The 23,893-nt window shown below is 46.0% G+C and overlaps 2 protein-coding genes across 3 annotated transcripts; both read left to right on the forward strand.

The window, feature by feature from the left end:
• The first annotated feature begins 3,348 nt into the window (after positions 1–3,348).
• On the forward strand, positions 3,349–18,101 carry hnrnpul1 (heterogeneous nuclear ribonucleoprotein U-like 1). The gene is made up of 16 exons (XM_066703765.1): positions 3,349–3,418; positions 3,905–4,202; positions 5,032–5,274; positions 7,334–7,529; positions 7,806–7,879; positions 8,436–8,575; positions 8,737–8,836; positions 9,017–9,129; positions 9,390–9,656; positions 9,809–9,931; positions 10,059–10,187; positions 12,894–13,062; positions 14,885–15,163; positions 15,308–15,486; positions 16,004–16,204; positions 16,297–18,101. Exons 2-16 carry the CDS (start codon positions 3,980–3,982, stop codon positions 16,411–16,413), a joined length of 2,553 nt encoding a protein of 850 aa, XP_066559862.1. The 5' UTR covers positions 3,349–3,418; positions 3,905–3,979; the 3' UTR covers positions 16,414–18,101.
• A 1,111-nt stretch (positions 18,102–19,212) lies between these two features.
• Positions 19,213–23,799, forward strand: LOC136749459 (protein FAM98C). 2 transcript variants are annotated; one of them, XM_066703770.1, is made up of 9 exons: positions 19,213–19,357; positions 19,653–19,780; positions 19,998–20,117; positions 20,398–20,741; positions 22,111–22,191; positions 22,340–22,462; positions 22,645–22,800; positions 22,896–23,127; positions 23,596–23,799. In XM_066703770.1, exons 1-8 carry the CDS (start codon positions 19,314–19,316, stop codon positions 23,046–23,048), a joined length of 1,149 nt encoding a protein of 382 aa, XP_066559867.1. In that variant the 5' UTR covers positions 19,213–19,313; the 3' UTR covers positions 23,049–23,127; positions 23,596–23,799. The 2 variants fall into 2 exon arrangements, with proteins under 2 accessions (XP_066559867.1, XP_066559865.1); XM_066703768.1 differs by having other exon boundaries at positions 22,896–23,044.
• The last annotated feature ends 94 nt before the right edge of the window (positions 23,800–23,893 follow it).

The following is a 23,893-nucleotide window of genomic DNA, read 5'->3' on the forward strand; positions in this document are numbered from 1 at the left end:
AAGACTCTGGAACTCTGGATGAGATTAAGGCTGCTAAATTGATGTCCTCTTTTAAAACCCCTTTGAAAATGTACTACTATAAAGCAGATTTTCTTAAAACTTAATCATTTTACTACCTTCTGACGGTCTTAAATTGAGTTTAATTTTTTATGTTTTATATATTCTAATGTATTCTTATTTATTATCCTCATATATATACACCGATCAGCCATAACATTATGACCACTGACAGGTGAAGTTAATAACACTGATAATCTCCTTATCATGGCACCTGTCAGTGGGTGGGATATATTAGGCAGCAAGTGAACATTTTGTCCTCAAAGTTGATGTGTTAGAAGCAGGAAAAATGGACAAGCGTAAGGATCTGAGCGACTTTGACAAGGGCCAAATTGTGATGGATAGACAACAGGATCAGAGCATCTCCAAAACTGCAGCTCTTGTGGGGTGTTCCCAGTCTGCAGTGGTCAGTACCTATCAAAAGTGGTCCAAGGAAGGAAAAGCGGTGAACTGGCGACAGGGTCATGGGCGCCCAAGGCTCATTGATGCACGTGGGGAGCGAAGGCTGGCCCGTGTGGTCCGATCCAACAGATGAGCCACTGTAGTTCAAATTGCTGAAAAAGTGAATGCTGGTTCTGATAGAAAGGTGTCAGAACATACATTGCATCGCAGTTTGTTGCGTATGGGGCTGCGTAGCCGCAGACCAGTCAGGGTGCCCATGCTGACCCCTGTCCACTGCCGAAAGCGCCTACAATGGACACGTGAGCATCAGAATTGGACCACGGAGCAATGGAAGAAGGTGGCCTGGTCTGATGAATCACCTTTTCTTTTACATCACGTGGATGGCCGGGTGCGTGTGCTTTGCTTACCTGGAGAACACATGGTACCAGGATGCACTATGGGAAGAAGGCAAGCCGGCAGAGGCAGTGTGATGCTTTGGGCAATGTTCTGCTAGGAAACCTTGGGTCCTGCCATTCATGTGGATGTTACTTTGACACGTACCACCTACGTAAGCATTGTTGCAGACCATGTACACCCTTTAATGGAAACGGTATTCCCTGATGGCATTGGCCTCTTTCAGCAGGATAATGCGCCCTGCCACAAAGCAAAAATGGTTCAGGAATGGTTTGAGGAACACAACAATGAGTTCAAGGTGTTGACTTGGCCTCCAAATTCCCCAGATCTCAATCCAATCGAGCATCTGTGGGATGTGCTGGACAAACAAGTCCGATCCATGGAGGCCCCACCTCACAACTTACAGGACTTAAAGGTTCTGCTGCTAACGTCTTGGTGCCAGATAGCACAGCACACCTTCAGAGGTCTAGTGGAGTCCATGCCTCGACGGGTCAGGGCTGTTTTGGTGGCAAAAGGGGGACCTACACAATATTAGGCAGGTGGTCATAATGTTATGGCTGATCTGTGTATATATATATATATATATATATATATATATACACTCACCTAAAGGATTATTAGGAACACCATACTAATACTGTGTTTGACCCCCTTTCGCCTTCAGAACTGCCTTAATTCTACGTGGCATTGATTCAACAAGGTGCTGAAAGCATTCTTTAGAAATGTTGGCCCATATTGATAGGATAGCATCTTGCAGTTGATGGAGATTTGTGGGATGCACATCCAGGGCACGAAGCTCCCGTTCCACCACATCCCAAAGATGCTCTATTGGGTTGAGATCTGGTAACTGTGGGGGCCAGTTTAGTACAGTGAACACATTGTCATGTTCAAGAAACCAATTTGAAATGATTCGACCTTTGTGACATGGTGCATTATCCTGCTGGAAGTAGCCATCAGAGGATGGGTACATGGTGGTCATAAAGGGATGGACATGGTCAGAAACAATGCTCAGGTAGGCCGTGGCATTTAAACGATGCCCAATTGGCACTAAGGGCCCTAAAGCGTGCCAAGAAAACATCCCCCACACCATTACACCACCACCACCAGCCTGCACAGTGGTAACAAGGCATGATGGATCCATGTTCTCATTCTGTTTACGCCAAATTCTGACTCTACCATCTGAATGTCTCAACAGAAATCGAGACTCATCAGACCAGGCAACATTTTTCCAGTCTTCAACTGTCCAATTTTGGTGAGCTTGTGCAAATTGTAGCCTCTTTTTCCTATTCGTAGTGGAGATGAGTGGTACCCGGTGGGGTCTTCTGCTGTTGTAGCCCATCCGCCTCAAGGTTGTACATGTTGTGGCTTCACAAATGCTTTGCTGCATACCTCGGTTGTAACGAGTGGTTATTTCAGTCAAAGTTGCTCTTCTATCAGCTTGAATCAGTCGGCCCATTCTCCTCTGACCTCTAGCATCAACAAGGCATTTTCGCCCACAGGACTGCCGCATACTGGATGTTTTTCCCTTTTCACACCATTCTTTGTAAACCCTAGAAATGGTTGTGCGTGAAAATCCCAGTAACTGAGCAGATTGTGAAATACTCAGACCGGCCCGTCTGGCACCAACAACCATGCCACGCTCAAAATTGCTTAAATCACCTTTCTTTCCCATTCAGACATTCAGTTTGGAGTTCAGGAGATTGTCTTGACCAGGACCACACCCCTAAATGCATTGAAGCAACTGCCATGTGATTGGTTGGTTAGATAATTGCATTAATGAGAAATTGAACAGGTGTTCCTAATAATCCTTTAGGTGAGTGTATATATATACAGCTCTGGAAAAAATTAAGAGACCACTCCAAGTTCAGAAATCAATGTTAAGTGGTCTATTAATTTTTTCCAGAGCTGTATATTAATAAAGGTTCCTGACAGATTGGACGTTGTTCCATACCTGCCGATACAGGACACATCAGTCTGATTTATTATACTGACATTTGCTGCCACTGCCATACAATACCTAGTGAAGAGAAATGACTAAATCTGCAACACAACACCTGCTGTTTACTTCCCAGAACTACTACATTACCTGCCAATAAAGTACTGTGCTTTATTGCACTGTAAGCCTGCACTGAATAATTTGTGAACCCACTGCACTCTACACTGTGTAACGTTTTTTGTATCTCTTATACAGCTCAGTGAAAATATCCAAGGCAGTTGGGCATCCTTCAATGTATTGTATAATGCAATACAGTACAGAAAGTAGGAAATACAGTAGTTTCTTCCCGCCTACTTGTTCCGTCAATCAATTCGAATCCACCAATTATATTCGCAGATGCTGGACGCGACATGGACGCCGGGCAGCCCATTGGATAGTGCACATGATTGGTCGCACCTAGTTGCAATTGTGTCTGATCGACAGCGCCGTTGTCCAATCGGTGAGGCCAGCGAGGTGGAGGCGGGTTTGTAGTGTGCAGGCGGGGGAGATGGAGGGGAGTGTCGGCCATTTTGTGAAGCTGGTAGGGGAAGAGAGCTTTACCGCTGGGGGACAGACTAGCCGAGGAGAGAGGTACGGTGATGTGTTTTCTTTCCATCTAAAATAGATGTTTATGCTCAGGGAAAGCATGTAAACACAGATTTTAGCCTCGTTTAACTGAGAGAGAGTGGCAGTTTGGTGGCTAAAGGGCGAGAGCAGTGTGCAATGGCGGTTATTTGTGTGAGAGAGTTGTTTTTAAAAAGCCCTGTAATCTCTCGTCTTCATTCAAACGGGTTTAAACTGCCAGTGGGTTTGTTTGGTGCGTGCATGGCTACAGCAAAACAAAATAAGGTAAAAAAAAAACAGCCAGGCCCCGATCAGTGGGTGTATGTATGCGATCAGTGGCCGTACTGTGCGGTTACCGTAGCTGTAGTGTTGGCGTTAGGCAGTGTTGTTTACATTGTAAGTTGTCCAGTCGGCTGTTACAGTTAAGTAGGCCGCTAGGCACAATGTTCAGACTGATCTTGTCCACCTGTAACTAAAACTCCTTCTTGATTGTTTTTTTTCTTCTATTAACAGCTACACGTTTGGATTTTTTTTTAAATAAGCGAAACGTATATATACACATATACATTAAACACATACACACACAAAATGAGTGCGGTGGACGTGAAGAAACTGAAAGTAAACGAACTGAAGGAGGAGCTGCAGCGCCGGGGTCTCGACACTCGTGGCCTGAAAGCGGAGCTCGCCGAGCGGCTGCAGGAGGCACTCGAGGCCGAGGCCTCGGGGGAAGGGGGCGGGCCGCCGGCCGTCTTATCAGAAGGGTACACCGCTTTAGGCGGCTCGGGAGACGGTGAAGACTACCCAGACGAAGGTACTGTTCGTGTCCGACGTCCGTGTTATGATGTTTTTTCCCCCAATGCATGCAATAACAATCGCAATCGCATTACACTTGTAGGAATCACGAGAGGGAAGTTACAGGATAAGGACTGATTTATCAACGCAGTAGGACATGCAAATGCACGAGTTTCTGGGCAAGAGTCTGGAGAGGGAGGGAGAGATGAGAAGGTTATATCGCTTGAATATCGAAAGACTCCCCGGAGACCAGTAGATCCGGGCAGCCTGTGCTTCAGCGGGTCCTGTGAGATGAGTCGCAATTCGCGGGCTGCACAAACTGATATCAAGTTGTATATTGAAATTCTCACGCCGTTAATTTGGAAACAACATCATTTCAGTGGACTTAAACATTTTTAAACCGTAAATCGAAAGTAGGTACCTGTGTTTAGCTCAGCAGGTCCGAAGAAGGCCTCGTTTACAGGATGTTCCCGGTTAAACTCTTCTTTCTGACGCATACCTGAGCGAGTTACTGTAACTTACTGTACTGCACGGTATACTACGTTGCGTATCGATAATCAGTTTTCTATTACATCCACAATGTATTTATTCCGAAGTGAAAGTGACTGATCTGAGTACACAATGTGGATCTGTGGCCTCTACAGTCAATTCCTACAGCCACACTCCAGTGTAGATAAATATAATGCATTACAATACAAATTAAGTTATACAATGCAGAACTATCACCTATTTTGATAGTAACAGTACTACAGAATAGTACTACAACACAGACCACTGTTGTAACATTCTGCTGTAGTGCGAGTCAGTTGGGGAAGTAGATTAATGTATGTGTTCTTTTCTTCCCCCAGATGAAGAGGAAGAGGAGGAGGAGGCAGAGCAGCTGGAGGACGGAGCACTGGATGGAGAGGGAGGGGGAGATGCATATAATGTAATGGAACAAGAGAATATCCCCGAGAAGGACTTAAGCCAGTTGTCTGAGGATGGAGTGAATGACGAGGGAGTTAAGGAACCAGACCTGAAGGAGGAGAGCGAGGCCCAGGAGGAGGAGCCTGCTGATGAGGACAAGCCAGGTCCGGACCCCCCCGCACCAGGTCAGGACCCCCCCCCCCCACCACCACCACCAACACTCCCTTCTGTCCCAGTTCAGTTTTGCTGATCTAGACCTACAGTCCTGTTCTAGAGCTCCAGACATGAACCCCCCATTTCTCCACTGCATTCCAAGGCAGACTACAAGTAACTGTAACTATGATCACAATATGGTTAGCTTTGAGGCATTCTTTCAAAAAACAAGGACCAAGTCTAAAACAATGGTCTACAATTTTAGAAAAGCAAACCTTGAAGGTATGAGGTGGCACTTAGAAGAGTTAGACTGAAGCCCATTGGATACAGAGTCAGCTGAAAATTGATGGTTATATTTTAAAAATATACTACTTGAGGCTCAGGAGAAATTTGTACCAAACTTAGCAAATTGAGGACCAAAAAACATTAGAAGTATGGAAAAAAATATCAAGAGAAAATGTTGTATAGCGCATACAAAAGGGATAGACTAAACAAAATACAAAGAATATGTTGAACTGCAAAGAGATCTTAAGAAATGGATGAGGAAAGCAAATAGGGAAATATAAAGAAACATAGCTCTAAAACTAATGGAAAGTTTTTTTTCAAGGAGGAAATGAAACAGGTAAAGGGCAAACATTGAAGTATCTTGGAAAACGAACAATATGTGGCAAATGTTCTAAATGATTATTTCACTGAGGTTTTTACATTCAGGGTAATGTAAGTAGATTATAAACTGGTTGATTAAAGGAGTTGCTTCTAACTGGAGTGAGGTTGTTAGTGGAGTTCCACAGGGATCAGTATTAGGGCCTTTGCTTTTTCTAATCTATATTAATGATCTGGACTCTGGGATAGTTAGCAAACTTGTCAGATTTACAGATGATACTAAAATAGGTGGATCAGCAGATACAATCTCGGCAGCACAGGCTATTCAAAGGGACTTTGAATAATATTAATAATTAATAATATTAAGTTGTGGACTGACACCTGGCAGATGAAATTCAATGTGGACAAGTGCAAGGTATTACATGCAGGTAACAAAAATGTCCACTATAATTACACTATGGGAGGAATAGAACTAGATGAAGTAATGCATGAGAAAGACCTAGGAGTCTATGTGGACTCCTCACTTTCTCCATCCAAGCAATGTGGGGAAGCAATAAAAAAGGCAAACAGAATGCTAGGGTATATTGTCAAAAGTGTAGAATTGCGAACAAGGGCAGTGATGTTCAGACTGTACAATGCGCTAGTTAGAGCTCATCTGGATACTGTGGACAGTTCTGGGCTCCACACTTCAAGAAAGATATCGCTGCTCTAGAGGCGGTTCAGAGGAGAGCAACCAGACTTATTCCAGGTCTGAAGGGAAAGTCCTACTGAGAGACTGAGGGAACTGAACCTTTTCACTCTGGAACAGAGGAGACTTTGTGGGGACTTCATTCAAGTCTTCAAATCATAAAGGGCATCGACCACATCAAACCAGAGGAGCTTTTCCAGATCAGCAGGGACACACGCACCCGGGGACACAAATGGAAATTGGGCTTCAAGGCATTCAAGACGGAAAACAGGAGACACTTCTTCACACAGAGAGGAGTCACAATCTGAACAAACTCCCAAGGCGATGTGGTTGAAGCTGAAAATTTGGGAACATTTAAAAATAGACTGAATAGGATCCTTGGATCACTTAGTTATTAATGGACACCAAACGAGCACGATGGGTTGAATGACCTCCTCTCTTTTGTAAACTTTCTTATGTTTACCATGTATAAAGTAACATTTTCAAGTTTGAGCTTTTAAATGTTTAAACTAATAATTTAAAAGATTTAATTTGAAATCTGTTAAAAGATGGGAATTTGATTTGGGGTCTTTGCACACTGTACATTACCCTACTATGGCAAGTACTACTATTGCTTTACTTTATTCCATGCATTATTTTGTATGATTGTGTGCTTAACAATTTTTATTGTGCTGTGCTAAATCAGTTTTGTTATACTGCAGTTTTTTTTTTTTTCTGCAGTCACCTATAGATATTGACATATGGTATTACTAGCCACTAGCAACTAGCAACTGAATGGTTTGTCTGACTCTCGTGCTCAGAGGTGAAGACAGAGGAGGCAGAGGTGAAGCAAGAGGAACAGGAGCAGGATTCCGGCTCTGACCCGGCCCAGGAGGAGGCACAGCCCGTCCAGCCCAAAGCAGAGGAGGAAGAGCGTCACTCACACCACCACAGTCGCAAGCGCCCCTACGATGAGGGCCGCGGCCATGGCTACTATGAGCACCGCGAGGATAAGAGGTCATTGACACCCTCACCACAACCATTGATCTGTCCTTTCCACTCACTGCCCATATTCTTTAATTTCCCTTTTTTTGCTCCTGTTGTCATTCTATGTTTGATCACCTCTCATGTTCTCTATCCACTGTGATGCTCACTTTCTCCCCCTCCTATTTTCTAATCTCCCCTCCTTTCTCTCTGCCTTCCCACCCCCTCTCTGTGAGACTCTCTTGTCATACCCATCTCTCTCTCTCTCTCTCTCTCTCTCTCTGACATTTTCTCCCTCTCTCCTTGCAGGTCTCGCTCCCCGCAGCCCCCTGCTGAGGAAGAGGAAGAGGATTTTGATGACAGCCTTGTGGCCATTGATACCTGTGAGTCTGGACCTCGTTAATTAATTAACCAGCTACCTCAACAGATATTTTTCGGTGGAATTCAGACATTTATGAAATCCTATGGGACATTTTTGGGTTAAATGCAAATCGTGGAAGGGGATCCCAACTGACTTAGCATGCGTATGTGTACATGAAGGCATCTTTTGGACAAATTGCAGGGGATGTTTGAAAGTGCATTGTCGTGAGCCGTCTTTCTATTTCAGAGTTTTCTGTTCTGCTGCTCATGTGTCTTTCAGTTAACTTATTTCACTGCAGTAACTTGGTTGCATTGCAATGAGACCATTATGGAAATGTCCTGTATAAGGGCACCTTCTAAGAAATAAATGTGTATGTACTGTACACTTCTCTAACCATTGTAGTTTACATTTCGTGATTGAATTTAGCAGGCTAACCTCTACTCTTTCCCTTCCCCCAATGTACCCCTCACCCATCCATCTTTCCTCCTGTATCTCATCTCTCATACCCTCATGCCCAACCCTATCCCTTTTCTCTACCCCTCTCTCCTGCCCTTCTCACCGTCCCTCCCCTTCTGTAGATAACTGTGACCTGCACTTCAAGGTGTCTCGTGACCGGTTCAGTGGATATCCTCTTACCATTGAGGGCTTTGCCTACCTGTGGTCTGGTGCGCGTGCCTCCTACGGAATCAACAAGGGCCGTGTCTGCTATGAGCTAAAGGTCTCCGGCCAACCCCTTTCCCTCCCATTCTCTCTGTTCAGTTTTATCATTAGTCTTTCTCTCCCTCTGTTCAGTTCTTAAATTTTCTGTGTTTGTTTCCTTCTCTCTCTCTCTGTATGCATTCAGTTGGCTGTAGTAACATTCTCGCTCCCTCTCTCCAGATAAACGAGGAGATCTCTGTGAAGCACCTGCCCTCCAGTGAGCCTGACCCCCATGTGGTGAGGGTGGGTTGGTCTCTGGACTCTTGCAGCACACAGCTCGGTGAGCATGCACATACACACGCACATACACAGGCTCAGACGCACATTATAACTGGTATACTGAGCCAGGCAGGATGTTTTCGTTGTGTAACATAACTGTGTTTTGATTGACGTGGACTTGTGTAGTTGTAATGTAATTGAGCTGTGTTGTCTGACCTGCTGTTTTCTTTGCGTTTGCCAGGAGAGGAGAAGTTTTCCTTTGGCTTTGGAGGCACGGGGAAGAAATCCACCAACTGCCAGTTTGAGGATTACGGAGAGAAGTTCGGGGAGAATGACATCATGGGCTGCTACATTGTGAGTGCCTCAGACCAGGGAGGAGGGGTGGGCAGAGCCTAAGGTTGAGACGTACTGGATTTGCTTCTCACCTCTGCTTTTCTTTTTCTTCTATCCCTGTTCTATGCTTTCCTCTCTTTCTAATCTCCTCCTTATCGTTTTCTCCCTTCCCTACCTCTTCACTCGCCCATCTTTTTTCTCTCCACCCCCCACTCTCTCTCTCTCTCTCCCTCTTCCTTGATCTTCCTTTTCCACCATCTCGCTCCACCACCCTCTCCCAGGACTTCGAGGCTGGTGAGGAGGTGGAGATGGCGTTCTCGAAGAACGGCCAGTGGCTGGGTGAGTGCTTCCGCGTGCGGCGGGAGGAGCTAGAAGGCCGCGCACTGTTCCCCCACGTCCTCGTCAAGAATTGTGCCATTGAGTTCAACTTCGGCCAGCGGGGGGAGCCCTTCTACCCCCTGCCTGAGGGCTACACCCTGATCCAGGATGTCCCATTGGAGGACAGGGTGCGGGGCACACTGGGGCCCACTAGCAAGGCAGACTGCGAGGTGAGAGAGAGGAGAGGGTGCAAGGTGATCGAGAAGTGGAGGGGGGGAAAGGGGAGGTAGGTGAGGGAGGAGAGGATGTTGATTTGATGTTGGGGAAGCAAGAAGGGTTACCGTTTACACAGCGGCTAAATGCCATCTCTCCACTCTCTCAGATCCTGATGATGGTGGGTCTACCTGCGGCAGGTAAGACCACCTGGGCCATGAAGCACGCAGAGGAGAACCCTGAAAAGAAGTTCAACATCCTGGGAACCAACGCCATCATGGAGAAGATGAAGGTACCAAGGGGCCACCTCCCTCGCTGTGTGTGCGTCTCTTTCTCCCTTGCTGTGTCCCTCGCTGCCCCACCAAGTAAAATGATTCCTCATGTTTTTAGCACTTAAGTTTCTTTTACCCTCCCTCCAGGTGATGGGTCTTCGTCGGCAGCGTAACTATGCAGGCCGCTGGGATGTGCTCATCCAGCAGGCCACCCAGTGTCTGAACCGGCTCATCCAGATCGCAGCGCGCAAGAAACGCAACTACATCCTGGACCAGGTACTGCACTTCCTCCCTCTCTCTTCCTCTGCCTCCCCCCCCATTCCTCTCCCACTCTCCTGAACACACTTGTATTCTCTCTGTGACAGAACCTCCTCTGCACTCTGTATGTTGTGTAGCATAGAAAAAACTAACTTGTTTTTTTTTTTATATATATATATAAAATATATTTTACATTTGAAACCTGTGTTGAACTTGTTTGCAACGACTCCTGATTAATCAATGCTTTTATTTCATTTGCTTATGTTACGATAGACTAGTAGGAGAAAAAAAGTATTGCTCTCATTCTTTGCTTTTTTGAGCATTTATAAGGCATTTATAAATATACACATTGTCTGTCTTGTTGAGAGTACACTGTACAAATTATCCATCTATTAAGATGTTGAAAAACAAGTAATCTACCTGGTGAGTAAAGACTGACACCTTCTGTTGCTAATGTTAAAAGTAAACATACCTATATCTAGACTTTTTTTTATTTTTATAAAATTAAGAGTATATTTTTATAACTAGCATATGGAACTGTTGAATTTTGTGTTAAAAACAAAAACAAAAAAACAAACAAAAAAAAAAAATTAAACAAGGTAAGTGGACAAAAAAATTAACCCCTTTTGAACTTTCTAGTCCTGGGATGTCAAGGTGTGTGTCCAGGTAGGTAGGGTCGCGGGGACGTATCCCGGGCTTTGCCCAGGTCACAGTGAGTACCCGCAGGTAGGTAATGAATGTGTGTCTGCGTCAGGGGCACAGATGTGTCGTGAGAAGACCAGGTGAGTACAGGTGAGTGTGGGAGGGGCCCCCTCTCTCTGCATCGCAGGTAGCACACTCTGGACTCTCTCTCTTTTTAGTATCTATAGTGCGTGTCGGTTGGATTTAATTAATCATAGAAGGGTACGTTGTTAAGACCCCAACTATCTGATGTCTGATGAGAATTGTCATCTTTATGGTGGCGTTCAGGCATGTATTGTCTAATTGGCACAAGCGAACCAGCAGAAATGGTGGCCTGTGTGCAGTAAATTCAGTAAGAGAGTGAGTTTGTTTTGTCACCGTTATGCGTCAGCTGGTTAGCGAGACTTCCTTACCTGTGCAGGTGAAACATTGGTGTCAGTGCAGGAGCTGGCATCAAATGCTTAAAGGTGGGTTTGTGTCACTGTTGGACATTGCTTAGCTGGGCGATGTTGAATTTGTTTAAGTTGACGCTGAATGTTATTGTGCGGTAGTCCTTGGTACACACCTCTTCCTTGCTTGTTACACTTGGAACACTAATGGTTAATTGTGTGACTGGGTTCAAAGTGGATTAATTACAACACAAGTGTTGACCCATTGACTGGGAGTATTGAATGGTACTCGTGTAGCTAATTGTGTTACTTGGCAAATAACTACACGCATTGCAACACTGAGCAGTCTGAATGTGAGCATTAGGTGGCTTTCTTGTGGTTCATCTGGAGAGCGCACACTACAGCTAAGCAGTGGGAGAAATTATTTTAGGTGTGGAATGAACTTAAATGCCCAGTATAATTTATATTTACTTGTAACTGGTTGTTTGAGGTTGTCTCAATTGTATGTGTGGTAGGGAGTAAAAAGGTGTTTGCTGCAGGATCAGGAGTCTCCCTGGTATTGCTAACATAGCACCAGCAAACATGCAACCAACCCAGCAGTAGTACTTGAACTATAACAGCATACAGTGTTTAGTGTTTGTAATGGTAATGTACAGTCTGTGGCGTGCTGTCTAAAACAGCCGGCACAGTGGACTTCGAGGTCCCACTGAAACTTCCATCCGAAACAGCATTGTCCAAAATGAAGTAAGAAAATAAACCGTAGGCATCTTAAGCAGTAAGAATGTATTTAAGATTGTGAAGGGTTTTAAACAGTCAGTTTAAAATAGTTTTTTAGCACAGCCAACCACACATGGTGACTCCACCTCTCTTGGCTTTGTGTTGGTGGATTGGTTTATAGCAGCTCCTCACTCCTTCTAGAATACCATCTAGATGTTTAAGGATCCCAGAGAATCAGTGCGTTAGTCAGCGTATCCGTGTGTCCGTCATTACGGCAGCGTGTGGGTCGTGTATTGGTGCCTTGGTCCATTGGTCAGGTAGTTGGTCAGTGTCAGTGCTCATGAGCGGTAATACATTCCTCCTGCAGCAGGAAGATAATCTGTACTCTAATACTGCTGCAGGTTTGGGAATGAGACTCATTAGAACTTTAGGAAGCAGTTTATTTTTAAAATCTGACTTTTGAGAATTAGTAGTCGGGCACAGGACCTGAGGGCATGGGGTCCCCTCTCTTCAATAGTCTTCCCCTTCCTAACCTTTCTTCTCCCACCTCCCTGTTCTTTCTTTTTCCCCTCTCTCCCATCTCCAGTTTGTCCCTCCCTTCTTTTCCTTCTCTCCCCCTTGGCACCTCCGGGACGTGTGTATTACTGTGCTGAGTTGGCAGGTAAGTACGGCTGCAGGGAGGGCAGAGGGGTTGTGAGAACAACCTTAAACGAGCCAGCGAGCAAAAGAAAGAGAAAAGCATATAGCGCAAAACAAACGAGCGAGTAACGAGAGCGACGAAGGGAGGGGGGGAAACAACCGAGACCAAACCTTTCTCACTCTCATCATTTGCAGGCTGTCCACTACCCCCCCTCATCCTGTTGACAGGCAGAGCCATAACAATATACACAGAATCCTTAACGAACAGCTTCTACCTCTTTCTTGTCACCACTGCTAGACAAATGTTTATGGATCAGCCCAGAGACGAAAAATGCGTCCTTTTGAAGGGTTTCAACGCAAGGCTATTGTTATTTGTCCCACGGACGAGGACTTAAAAGAACGCACGTTAAAACGCACTGATGAGGAGGGGAAAGATGTACCTGATCATGCTGTGTTAGAAATGAAAGGTAGGAGTGCTTTTGGTAAAAACCAAAAAAAAAAACCACAAACAAATACTACAGCTTTTATTTCTATACATTTTTTAAAATCTGTTTAAGATTGTTTTAAAATTTTGTTAATCCTACTTGGAAGATTCTTCTCTTCCTCTCTTCTTTCTTCCCCTCCTTCCTCCTCCTCTTTCTTTCTCTCTCCTCCTTAAACACTGCCCCTGTCTGTGTACACTAGTCTATAAAGTCCAATGAAAATAGTCTCTGGCTTCTCTCCCTCCCTCCACCCCACACCTATACATCCTTCCTTTGTTTTATTAATTCATTCGTTTCTCCTCTCACCCCTACACCACTTCATTTTCCCCTCACAATCCTTCTACCTCTTCCCACTCTTTGCTTATAAGCACTGCCAACCCAGATGTCACTCTAGTAGTTGACTCACGATTCAGTTACTCAAAATGCTATTTTGGCCCGACTCATTAGCCATATTGCCAAACACACACCGGTACACACCAATAGGAAATAAGATGGATAAGATAATTAATTTTATGGTGGGTTACAAATGTAAAATGTTATCTAATGCTTGTCACACACTGAAATGGATTTACTGACCTAATAGCCACTCTGAAGTTAAGCATATGGTGATGTCCATACTCTCAAATAATAATCACTCCCTAACATGTACATGCTAGCACACAATCGGACACACCGAACATGCACCACCCTGCCACAAAAGGGTTAAAGGTTAGAGATTGCTTTGCTGTAGATTCTGGTCTTTTTAAAAAGCTGGACATTAACACCGATCCAGACTCCCAAGGCATTACACAGTTTTTAAATAGCTGGAGATTTTGACTAATGCCTTCTAGGGATTGAGAGTGGGTGGGGTGGACAACACGAGCACACTGGTGATCTGTCCACACGGAGTCCTCAGGTGCACAAATACACACACCAGCTCAAAACTGTTCACCTCACCACTTAAGTGTGAGTGAACTCTTCACAGTTCTGTCAAAGACTTTTCAGCAGTTTTCACAGATTCTACAGCACTACTCACCATTTCTTTTTGAAATATTTGTGTGTGAGCATATATTTGAATCTTACGTCTGACGCTCGCTGGAGCACATACACACACTCAGACACATGCAAGACTGGGTTTGCAGCCACTCTAGACTCCCTTATTGATTTAACTGCACTCTTTCTGTCATTCGGTCTCTTCCTGCCTCTTGGTGTGGTGATCTTATACTCCTCCCTTTTTACTGGGGCAGGTTTTCTCCTGGTTCTGTTCCTTCTGCCCCAGCTAACTTTAAAAAAAAAAAAAAGCAAATTGTAATTTAAACTGTATACACATACTTGATTTAAATTACCCCTTCCATAAAGACACACCCTCACTCCTCTCTTTCTAGTGCCCCCCACTCTCCACCTCTCTCTCTCTCTCTCTCTAGCTCTCTTTCTCTCTGTCTCTTTCTGGAGGAAAGCTGCTCCTGTATGATACTAACTGCATCTCTCTCTTTGTCTCCTTGTGGATTGGCCTGTCTCTCCGGTCCACTTGCATCCCCCTCCCCTCTCCCCCCACCTTCTTTCTCTCACTCTACCTCTACCTCTTGCGCTCTCTCTGTCCCTCTCTCCTCTTGGACCGGACCATGTGGGTGACCCGCCTGGCTGGCTGAACACTCGGCTTCCTCTCGCCTCGTCCGTCTGCGTCCATCCCGTTGCCTTCGGTGTCTTCAACCTCGCTCCTCTGCAACGTGTCCTGGAATCGACACCCACCCCTCACCCTCTTGCCCTCCTCCCTTATCCCTTCTTCTCCCCCTCCCATCTCACTCCTTCCTTGCGCTCCCACTCCTAGCTAATTTCACCCTGCCCGAGGCGGGGGAGTTCCTGGACTCAGTGGAGCTTGTAGAGCAACAGAAGGAGGAGGCCGAGAAGCTTGTGAAACAATACAACGAGGAAGGGCGCAAGGCCGGGCCCCCCCCAGACAAGCGCTTCGATAGCCGATCCGGAGGATTCCGCAACCGTGGGGGCAGCGGCGGCGGGTTCCAGCGTTTTGACAACCGTGGCGGCCCTCAGGGTGGCAGGGGGGGCTACCAGGGCCGAGGAGGGTCCGGTGGAGGTGGATTCAGAGGAGGTGAGGAGAGCTCTGTATGGGGGAAGTTTTGTATGGTTGTATGTTTTAGTTTGTGTGTGGATCACTTTAAATTGTGTGCCTGTACTATATTATTAGATTTTGTGTGTCTGTGTTTATTAACCCACCTTCTCCACTCCCTCTCAGGCTATAACCGTGGAGGCTACAACCAGAACCGCTGGGGTGGCGGAGGCGGTAACCGTGACAGCAGCTCCGGGGGCCGTGGAGGCTACAACCGCAGCCAGCAGTCAGGAGGCGGCTACAACCACAACCGCAGCACCCCCTACAACAAGGGCGGCAGCGGGGCGGGCTACAGCCAGGCTCAGGTATGAAGCGGGGGCGTGAAATGCCTGCACTGGGTCAGCTCAGATGGGGGGTGGGTGGTCTGTGAGCGGGGCCTCTGGGTCTGTCTGGGTGTCGTTCAGCTGCACTTATGCGCCTTAGAAATCCCTGCTTTAACATTGTAAAATCAAGAACATTTCATCCATCCATTTCCAAAACTGCTTATCCTGGCGAGGGTCGCGGGGAAGCTGGAGACGATCCCGGCAGGTGAAGGGCGCAGGGCAGGAAAACACCCAGGACGGGACGCCAGGCCATCGATGGGCAACACACACATACACAGGGCAATTTAGAGAGACCAGTCAACCTGACCCGCATGTCTTTGGTCGGTGGGAGGAAACCCACACGGACACGGGGAGAACATGCAAACTCCACATAGACAGGCCCCCCGAGCTGGGACTCGAACCCGGGAGCTGTGAGACCGCTGCGCCAACCACCGTGCCACTGTGCTGCCCATCAAGAACATTTGCATAATTGAAATGCACTTCTCTTTCTCTCCTGCAGGCCCAGAGCTACGGGCAGGGATACGGGCAGGGCTACGGGCAGGGCTACAACAGTCAGAACTACAACTATGCTGGGTACAGCCAGTACCCAGGGTACAGCCAAGGCTACAGCCAGACCACCACCGCCCAGCCCTACAGCACCCAGCAGCAGCAGCAGCAGCAGCAGCAAACGCAGCAGGGCTACAACCAGCAGTACCAGCAGGTGAGCAGAGACTGGGGTCGGACTGGGCTGGGGTTGGATTGTGGTTCTGTTGGTCTGCACTGCACTGTAACTGTGTACGCTCTCTCTCTCAGTATGCGCAGCAGTGGAGTCAGTATTACCAGAACCAGAGCCAGTGGAACCAGTACTACGGCAACTACGGAAACTACGGCAACTACTCGGGCAGCACCCAGGGCTCGGGAACCCAGTAACCGGCGGCGACTCGACTCCCCCCGGATGGAAACACCGACAGACGGACAGACAGACCCCCTTCAAACATGGAAGAGGCCTGCTCTGTCCCACAGTTACACACACTTAGCGCCTCTTTCTTTCTCAAACTCCTCTCTCTATCTCTTGTACCCTGCATTATTTTCTCTTCCTCCCTCCTCATCCACCCCTCTTCTGCTCTCATGCCCCAGAGCGAGGGATAGATGACCCTAACTTGTTCCCTCCCATCATTTTTACCTTGATAGCCGGGTGTATATTTTATGATTATTTTGTTAATTTAAATTGGTAATCCACAGAGCAGCCATACAGCTACAGGGACAAGCTGCCCCCCCCACAGAACTCAGCAGCTCCATTTTATATTTACTGTAATTGAGCCCACTGTTCACCCTGTGAGAGAGACTGGACTTCATCGAAGCCTGTCTGTAGATTGTCAGGGGGATTGTGTGTGTGGATTAAAGGTCCCACGCGCAGTATGGGCATCGAGGTCGGGGTTTGTAGAGGCTGCCTTGGAACAGTGGTCAATACAATGAACACGCTCAAACCGACACACTCCTGTCTCACATGAGTGCAGACAGTTAAGTGGTGTTTTTGCTTCAATCCTAAACACAATAATTACATTGAATTGAATGCAGTGGGTGGTGACGCTATACAATGGGAGTCCCTTATTTTAATCCGTTTTCCTTCGCTTCCCCATTTTTCTCTTTATTTTTAATAGTTTTAAAGTTAGAGACTGCAGAGTAAATTCCTGTTTTACCGAGTTACATGCGTTGTCTCGCGTTTCTCTCCTGCGCAGGGGGATGTAAGATTAAACCCGGTGACCGTGTAGGACACACCAGCTCCCAGCTTACACCACTGCCCAGACTGACCACCGCTCCCATTGATACTGAAATAATCATGATTGTGCGTGTTTGACTGGGTGTCCTCAGACAAGCCTGAACACGCCTGTAGAATATGAGGGGCAACTGTGAAGGACACGGACAGGTGATTAACATCACTGTAACCCCAGTGTCACAGTGATGTCATCAACCAGCGCCAGCCAGAGCACCCACCCTGGGAGGTGTGTGTGTGTGTGATGAACAAGACGGGCAGATAAGAGCAGGTTTAGAGTAATTCACATTTCTGCTGCCTTCATTTAACAGAGAGGAGCTGCATTCCCGCAGCCAGCGTGTTTAACAGCAGCGATCTCATGTGTAACAGTCAGATCAGAGTGGGAGCGGACATCTGCCGGGGAGGTTCTGTACACTGGGAGCTGTTGTATCTTCGTGGCTATTTGGTTGTAATGCATCAGCATCCTAGTGTAAAAATATTTTATTTTCCAGTTTATTTTTATTTTTAAATGGAAATTAAGGCATTTTTGTCTGCAGTTGTGTATGATGTATTTTATTTTTGTCTTTTGGTGATTGTAAAATTACAATTTTGAGGAGGTTTTTTTTCTCATTACAATTTTAAAATCTTGTCAGGATAATACTCCTCCTTTTTTTTTATTATTATTATTATTATTTTTTTTTTTCCCTTCTTTGCTGGGTTTCCTGGGCCCTGCTAGGTTTGTGAGTGTGTGTTCAACTTTTTTATACCTGATCTGTTAACCCTTGTGTAACTGCACGTTGTTCTGTGTTCAGTCGAAATTTCAGACACTTTTTTTGTATTTGAGAATATAATCAGATTAATCCAGCCTCCCTTGTCTGCCTCTGTCTTCATTTGGCTGCTGCTTCACTGTCTCGCTAGTTAAATCGCAATACAGTCTTACAGTTAAATGGGGGGTAGGGGGGAGGTAAAGTAAACGATCTTTGGTCTTTATTGTTCATTCAACATCACATCACACTTAATTATTAATCTCTGGTCCTTGTTTGTGTTCCAGCTATCAATTACTAAATATAATCCTAAACTGTGGTAATCATTTGGCTAATTGGAGCTGTTTTTAATTAAGCAGTTGTGGAAATCTAAATACATACTAAGCAGTTGAAATACTCAAACCTTTACCAAGTGCAACCATTATGAAAGTGATATTTATCAAGTTATTAGTTAACATTTCAATTGAGAAACTCTCAGCTGCCTTGGAGCAAAAATGTGCAAGGCAGAAGGGCCCCAGGGCCAGGGTTTGGAGCCACTAGGTTAGGAGCTCATTGAGGGTTTCATTACCAAGTGTCTCAAAGTGCTTTACAATGGTAACAACTTAAACATTATACAATGATATGGAGAATCATGTTTATATGACTGAAGGACAAAGAAGCAAATGGAACTGCATTAAACTACAATACAATGCCATATGATATACACATTGTGTTTTCAGAAGAAAACAAAATTGTAAACCTGACTGCTAAATTATTAGGGCCTACATTTTAAAATAAATATGACACTTGCATTTATTGTATTTTAATGGATTCATTTGTAATAAAACTTAACAGAACATAGTACCTTCCAAATATATTCAAAGCATTTAAGTAAATTAACCTTAATAATAAGCAGTTGCAGTCGGAATCTGTGTACACTCAATTAGTGTATGATTATAAAAAAAAACTCGTATTTGAGTAATATAATGTAATTATATCATTTTATAGTTTAACTGTATAGTACAATTCGTTTCCACATTGAACAGAAAGACAAGAGCAGGTGTTAGTCTTGATTTGTGCTTTTCGAAGCTAAATATCGAAATAAATAAATTACATTTCGAAAAAGTGCCAGGTTACATGCGGAAGCAGGGTCAATATCATTAAAGATGGCGGACCGACTGCGCAGTTAAACAGTGCTGTCGGCGATCGACTGTGTCTGTCTGAGTCTCTCCCATCGACGACATCGGTGCTCGTCAAAACCCGGAAGTGTGAGTTCGGGGTCTAGGCTGTCGCCGTGTGTTGGGAGGACCTGCTGTTACCGGGCCCGGGCAGCGATGGCAATGGACGGGGCCACCGGGGCGGCGCTGCGCAATCTCGGGTGAGTGTCAAGGTTCATATTATAATAAGATGATCTTATTATTACTGTACAGGTACTATTGTTAAAAAACGGAAGTAGGCAATTGATACAAACGTGCGCAGTCTGTATAGTCTATTATAGAGAGTGTCAAGTTTAAAGGAAAGTTTAGTTTGACTGTCTTTCACTACTGACACACACAGCAGCTTCTCTGTGCTGTAGAAGATCCACCAACCAGTTATGTGATTATTATAAGTAGGTGTAGTATAGATGCCTTTGTCAAAGATTTCCCTTTGTAACATCCACCTCTCTCTCTCAGCTACTCAGGCAGGCCGAGTGGGAGTGGGAGTGGGGCAGGACAGTGTGCATCCACCCCCACCCTCTGTCACTGGCTCCTCTCCCAGTTGAGAGATGCCTCTGCACTGCCACAGACAGACAGCAGCCCAGGTACTGTACTGCACTGACACACCAACACACGCACTCTGTACTGTGCTGACTCTATTGCACCGACACATTGAACTGTTCGGACGCACACTGACAGCCACACACTACTACACTGCTCTGACACGCACTAAACTGTAATGTGTGTGTACAGTGCATGTATTGTAAAAAGTGTGTTGATAGTGCATCTGAGTGCTGTAAATTGATAGTGTGTGTGTTACAGGGGTTGATCAGGCTGCAGTACTGGAGGAGCACCTCCAGGGGGCTCTGCAGGAGCTGCACTGCCCTCACCCTGGGCTGACACTATCACCGGATTGCGCCCACAGACACAACACTCTCATTGGTGAGTCGGGGGTTGTGTGTTTACAGCCTGTACAGTGTGTGCAATGAGCGAGAACAATTTTAATTTGACGACCTGTGCGTCTGTCCTTTTTTTTTGTCTCTGTGCTTCCCCATTTCTTCCCTGTCTGTCTCTATGTGTCCCACAATATTCAAATTCAAATTCAAAATAAACTTCATTGGCAGGACAGGTTTACACAAGTGGTGCCAAAGTATTTACACACACAGGAAAGAGAACAGAAAAAATATAATAACTCACTTTCTGTCTGTCTCTCCCTCCACAGGGTTTCTTGTGTCTGAGCTTCAGGCAGCACGGATGCTGCAGACCAGAGAGAGAGATAAAGGAGGAGGAGTGGAGACTGAAGCAGGGGGAGGGATTAAGATATTGCAGAGAAGAGGGGATACAGAGGGAGGAGAGAGTGATAGAGGAAGAGAGGTGGACAAAGAGCAAAATGAGAGTGATGGAGAGAAAGGGGAGGTGGAGCGAGAGGTGCAAGAAGCAGGGATGGACAGGGAGGAAGAGAGAGAGGTGGAGAAGGAGTTGGAACTGCTGCTCCAGGCACTAGATCTTGAACCTGCAACCCAGGAGAGCCCCCCCAGCACCCTGCTCGCTGCAGCACACAAACAGGTGAGCCTTGAACACACACACACGCAAACGCAAACAGGTGAGTCTAAACACACACACACATTCAAAAAGAGCTTTATTGGCATGACAAGGTTACAGCCGTTTTGCTAAAGCAAGTACAGGGGGTTCCACTGCAAAACATAGAACAGTGCAGTGTACAATAATACTGAATACATACAATACATACAAGTTTATATACATTAATATACATGGAACACAACATTTACAAAACAATTCTGCATGAATTGGTACTCTATATATGTATATATAATATACGGTGTCTTTTACACTGTCTCTACCTCCCCCTGCTCACACTGTCCACACAGTCTCTCATCTCTGGGCTTCCAGGTCTGCCTGTGTCGCCCTGTTTCTATTTCCAGGCTGTGGGCACTGAGTCTGTACTGGCTCAGGGTTTGTCTCTGTTTGGGGTCCTTTACTTTCACCAGGTACGGTGCCAGGCTGTAGTCCCTCTGTAGGGAGGGGTAGCACTGAAGGTGCTGTTGTTCAGTTTACACACTCACACACGCAAACAGGTGAGCCTAAACACACACACACACACGCAAACAGGTGAGCCTAAACACACACACACACACACACACGCAAACAGGTGAGCCTAAACACACACACACACACACACACACACACACACACGCAAACAGGTGAGCCTAAACACACACACACACACACACACGCAAACAGGTGAGCCTAAACACACACACACACGCAAACAGGTGAGCCTAAACACACACACACACACACACGCAAACAGGTGAGCCTAAACACACACACACACACACACACACACACACACACACACACGCAAACAGGTGAGCCTAAACACACACACACACACACGCAAACAGGTGAGCCTAAACACACACACACACACACACATGCAAACAGGTGAGCCTAAACACACACACACACACGCAAACAGGTGATCCTAAACACACACACACACGCAAACAGGTGATCCTAAACACACACACGCAAACAGGTGAGCCTAAACACACACACACACACACACATACACACAAACAGGTGAGCCTAAACACCCACACACACAGGTGAGCCTAAACACACACACACACACATACACATACATGCAAACAGGTGAGCCTAAACACACACACACACACACACATACACATACATGCAAACAGGTGAGCCTAAACACCCACACACAGGTGAGCCTAAACACACACACACATACACATACATGCAAACAGGTGAGCCTAAACACACACACACACACACACACACACACAGGTGAGCCTAAACACGGACACAAACAGGTGAGGCTAAACACACATAAAGAGGCCATTCTGAACAGGTACACATACAAGTGATGTGTAATGTTGTTGCTGTGCAGGTGGTGTCATGCCTGGAGGCATTGCCAGGGGGCGCTCTTCCAGGACCACTGCTGAGGACAACACCGGACAGACGGCAGTGGGTACGAAGGGGGCAGGGTTTAGTGTGGGCAAAACTCCCACTACATTTGTTGTACTTTCTTTCTCCCCCCCTCCCTATCTATCAGGGCAGTGTTCATGCCTAGTGTTGTCCAGCATGTGTGTAAATGAATGCCTAACTCTCTCTCTCAGAGTGCCGTGCAGCAGCTCAGCGATTGTCTCTCTCAGGAGTACGCCATTCGCCGCAGGATGATGATCAAGCGCTTCCAGGTCACAGTTCACTCCTTCCACTGGGGAGACAGAGGCCAGGCCCAGGTTGGTTGATCTGTCTGTGTGTGTGTCTAATTCCAATTCTAATTCAAAACCAGCTTTATTGGCATGATGAGTTCACACAGGTGTTGCCAAAGGATTTTCAGATCCAGTACAGATGAAAATGGGTAAATAAAACTGAAAGTGTCCTCCGTTTCTTTCTGTGTGCCCCTCTTTCTCTCTCTCAGGAGCTCAGTGAGCGCATGGACTCAGCATTGGCCGAGTTGTGGCCCTCTTTCCAAACGGAGTCGTCCGTCTCCCTCCCACTTCTGCTGGCTGCCAGAGAGGACAGGCCTCTCACTGTCCAAGCCACCCAGCCTGCCACCCCTTGTGCCATTGCCAAGGTGAGGGAGGGATGGAGGGAGAGGAGAGAGGGTTTGATTTGAGTGACTGAACACTACTGTACATTAACACTGGCTATCTCCTCTACTTCCCCCAGATTATGATGGGCAGTGTTCCTGACCGGGGCGGGCGGCCCTGGGAGATGGAGCGACCCATGCCCTCCTGGGGGGGGCGCAGAGAAGGTGGGGGGCGAGGGCGGCCAGGCGGGGGGCAGTCCGGCAAGAAGAGGAGGAACAAGAAGAAAGAGTGAGGACAGGAGGAGCAGGAGGGAGAGAGAGGGGGAGAGGGGTGTGTCCTTTTTGACATCTGCGGCTGACCTGCAGACACAGGTAAACGGAGAGAAAAGGGGGAGAGAGGAGAGTCCGCAATAGAGTGAGGCAAAGAGAGAGAGACAAGGTCAGACACAAGGTTACCAATACACATGGTCAGGTGTCTGGTGTGTACAGTATATACACCAGGTGTGTGCTGTGTGCAGTGTATACACTACGTGTACAACGCTGTGTAGAGTATATACACCAGGTGTGCAGCATATAGATTAGTTATATAGATTAAACTGCATATTGGTTTTATTTTTAAATGTCCGTCTTTGTTGTGAGAAACAGTTTGGCAGATATGTTTATATTTTCTGTGCAGGTGTGGGGCATTGAAGTTTAATTGATTTTAATTTATATTTTCTCTCTCACTCTCTCTCTCTTTCACTTTCTCATACATATATATATATGTGTGTGTGTGTATGTAATGCATTGTTCTGCTGTCTCCCCTGTGTGTCTGTGTCCTGTGGCTCCTATCTTGGGCAGAGTCTGGCAGTGTCAAGAAAAACCTGCACTGATAACACAACTACACACACACATACACACACACACACTCACTCTCACAGATCCTTCCGGTTCACTGCAGCCTTCAGTTGGAGCTGGATAATGTTTAATTTGACCTCTCTCTCTTTCCCTCTGTTACTCAAACATGCTGTAAATAAAATAATAATAATAAAAAGTAAAAGAATATATCTTTTAATGGGTTGGTTGATGTCTGTGTGAGTGTGTGTGTATGAGTGTGTGTGATAAAACATGCGCTGCTCCTGCTACAAGTACAATGAAA

The sequence above is a fragment of the Amia ocellicauda genome, chromosome 5 (assembly GCF_036373705.1).
Source record: "Amia ocellicauda isolate fAmiCal2 chromosome 5, fAmiCal2.hap1, whole genome shotgun sequence".
Lineage (NCBI taxonomy): Eukaryota > Metazoa > Chordata > Actinopteri > Amiiformes > Amiidae > Amia > Amia ocellicauda.

Bases quoted from the DNA above. Each gene is read 5' to 3' on its own strand.
- hnrnpul1 (XM_066703765.1), top strand. From the start codon at position 3,980: ATGAGTGCGGTGGACGTGAAGAAACTGAAAGTAAACGAACTGAAGGAG. The intron at 5,275-7,333 runs GTCAGGACCCCC...TCTCGTGCTCAG, and splicing joins TCCGGACCCCCCCGCACCAG to AGGTGAAGACAGAGGAGGCA. The intron at 10,188-12,893 runs GTACTGCACTTC...CACCACTGCTAG, and splicing joins GCAACTACATCCTGGACCAG to ACAAATGTTTATGGATCAGC.
- LOC136749459 (XM_066703768.1), top strand. From the start codon at position 19,314: ATGGCAATGGACGGGGCCACCGGGGCGGCGCTGCGCAATCTCGG. The intron at 19,781-19,997 runs GTACTGTACTGC...TGTGTGTTACAG, and splicing joins ACAGACAGACAGCAGCCCAG to GGGTTGATCAGGCTGCAGTA. The intron at 23,045-23,595 runs GTGAGGACAGGA...TATCTTGGGCAG, and splicing joins AGGAGGAACAAGAAGAAAGA to AGTCTGGCAGTGTCAAGAAA.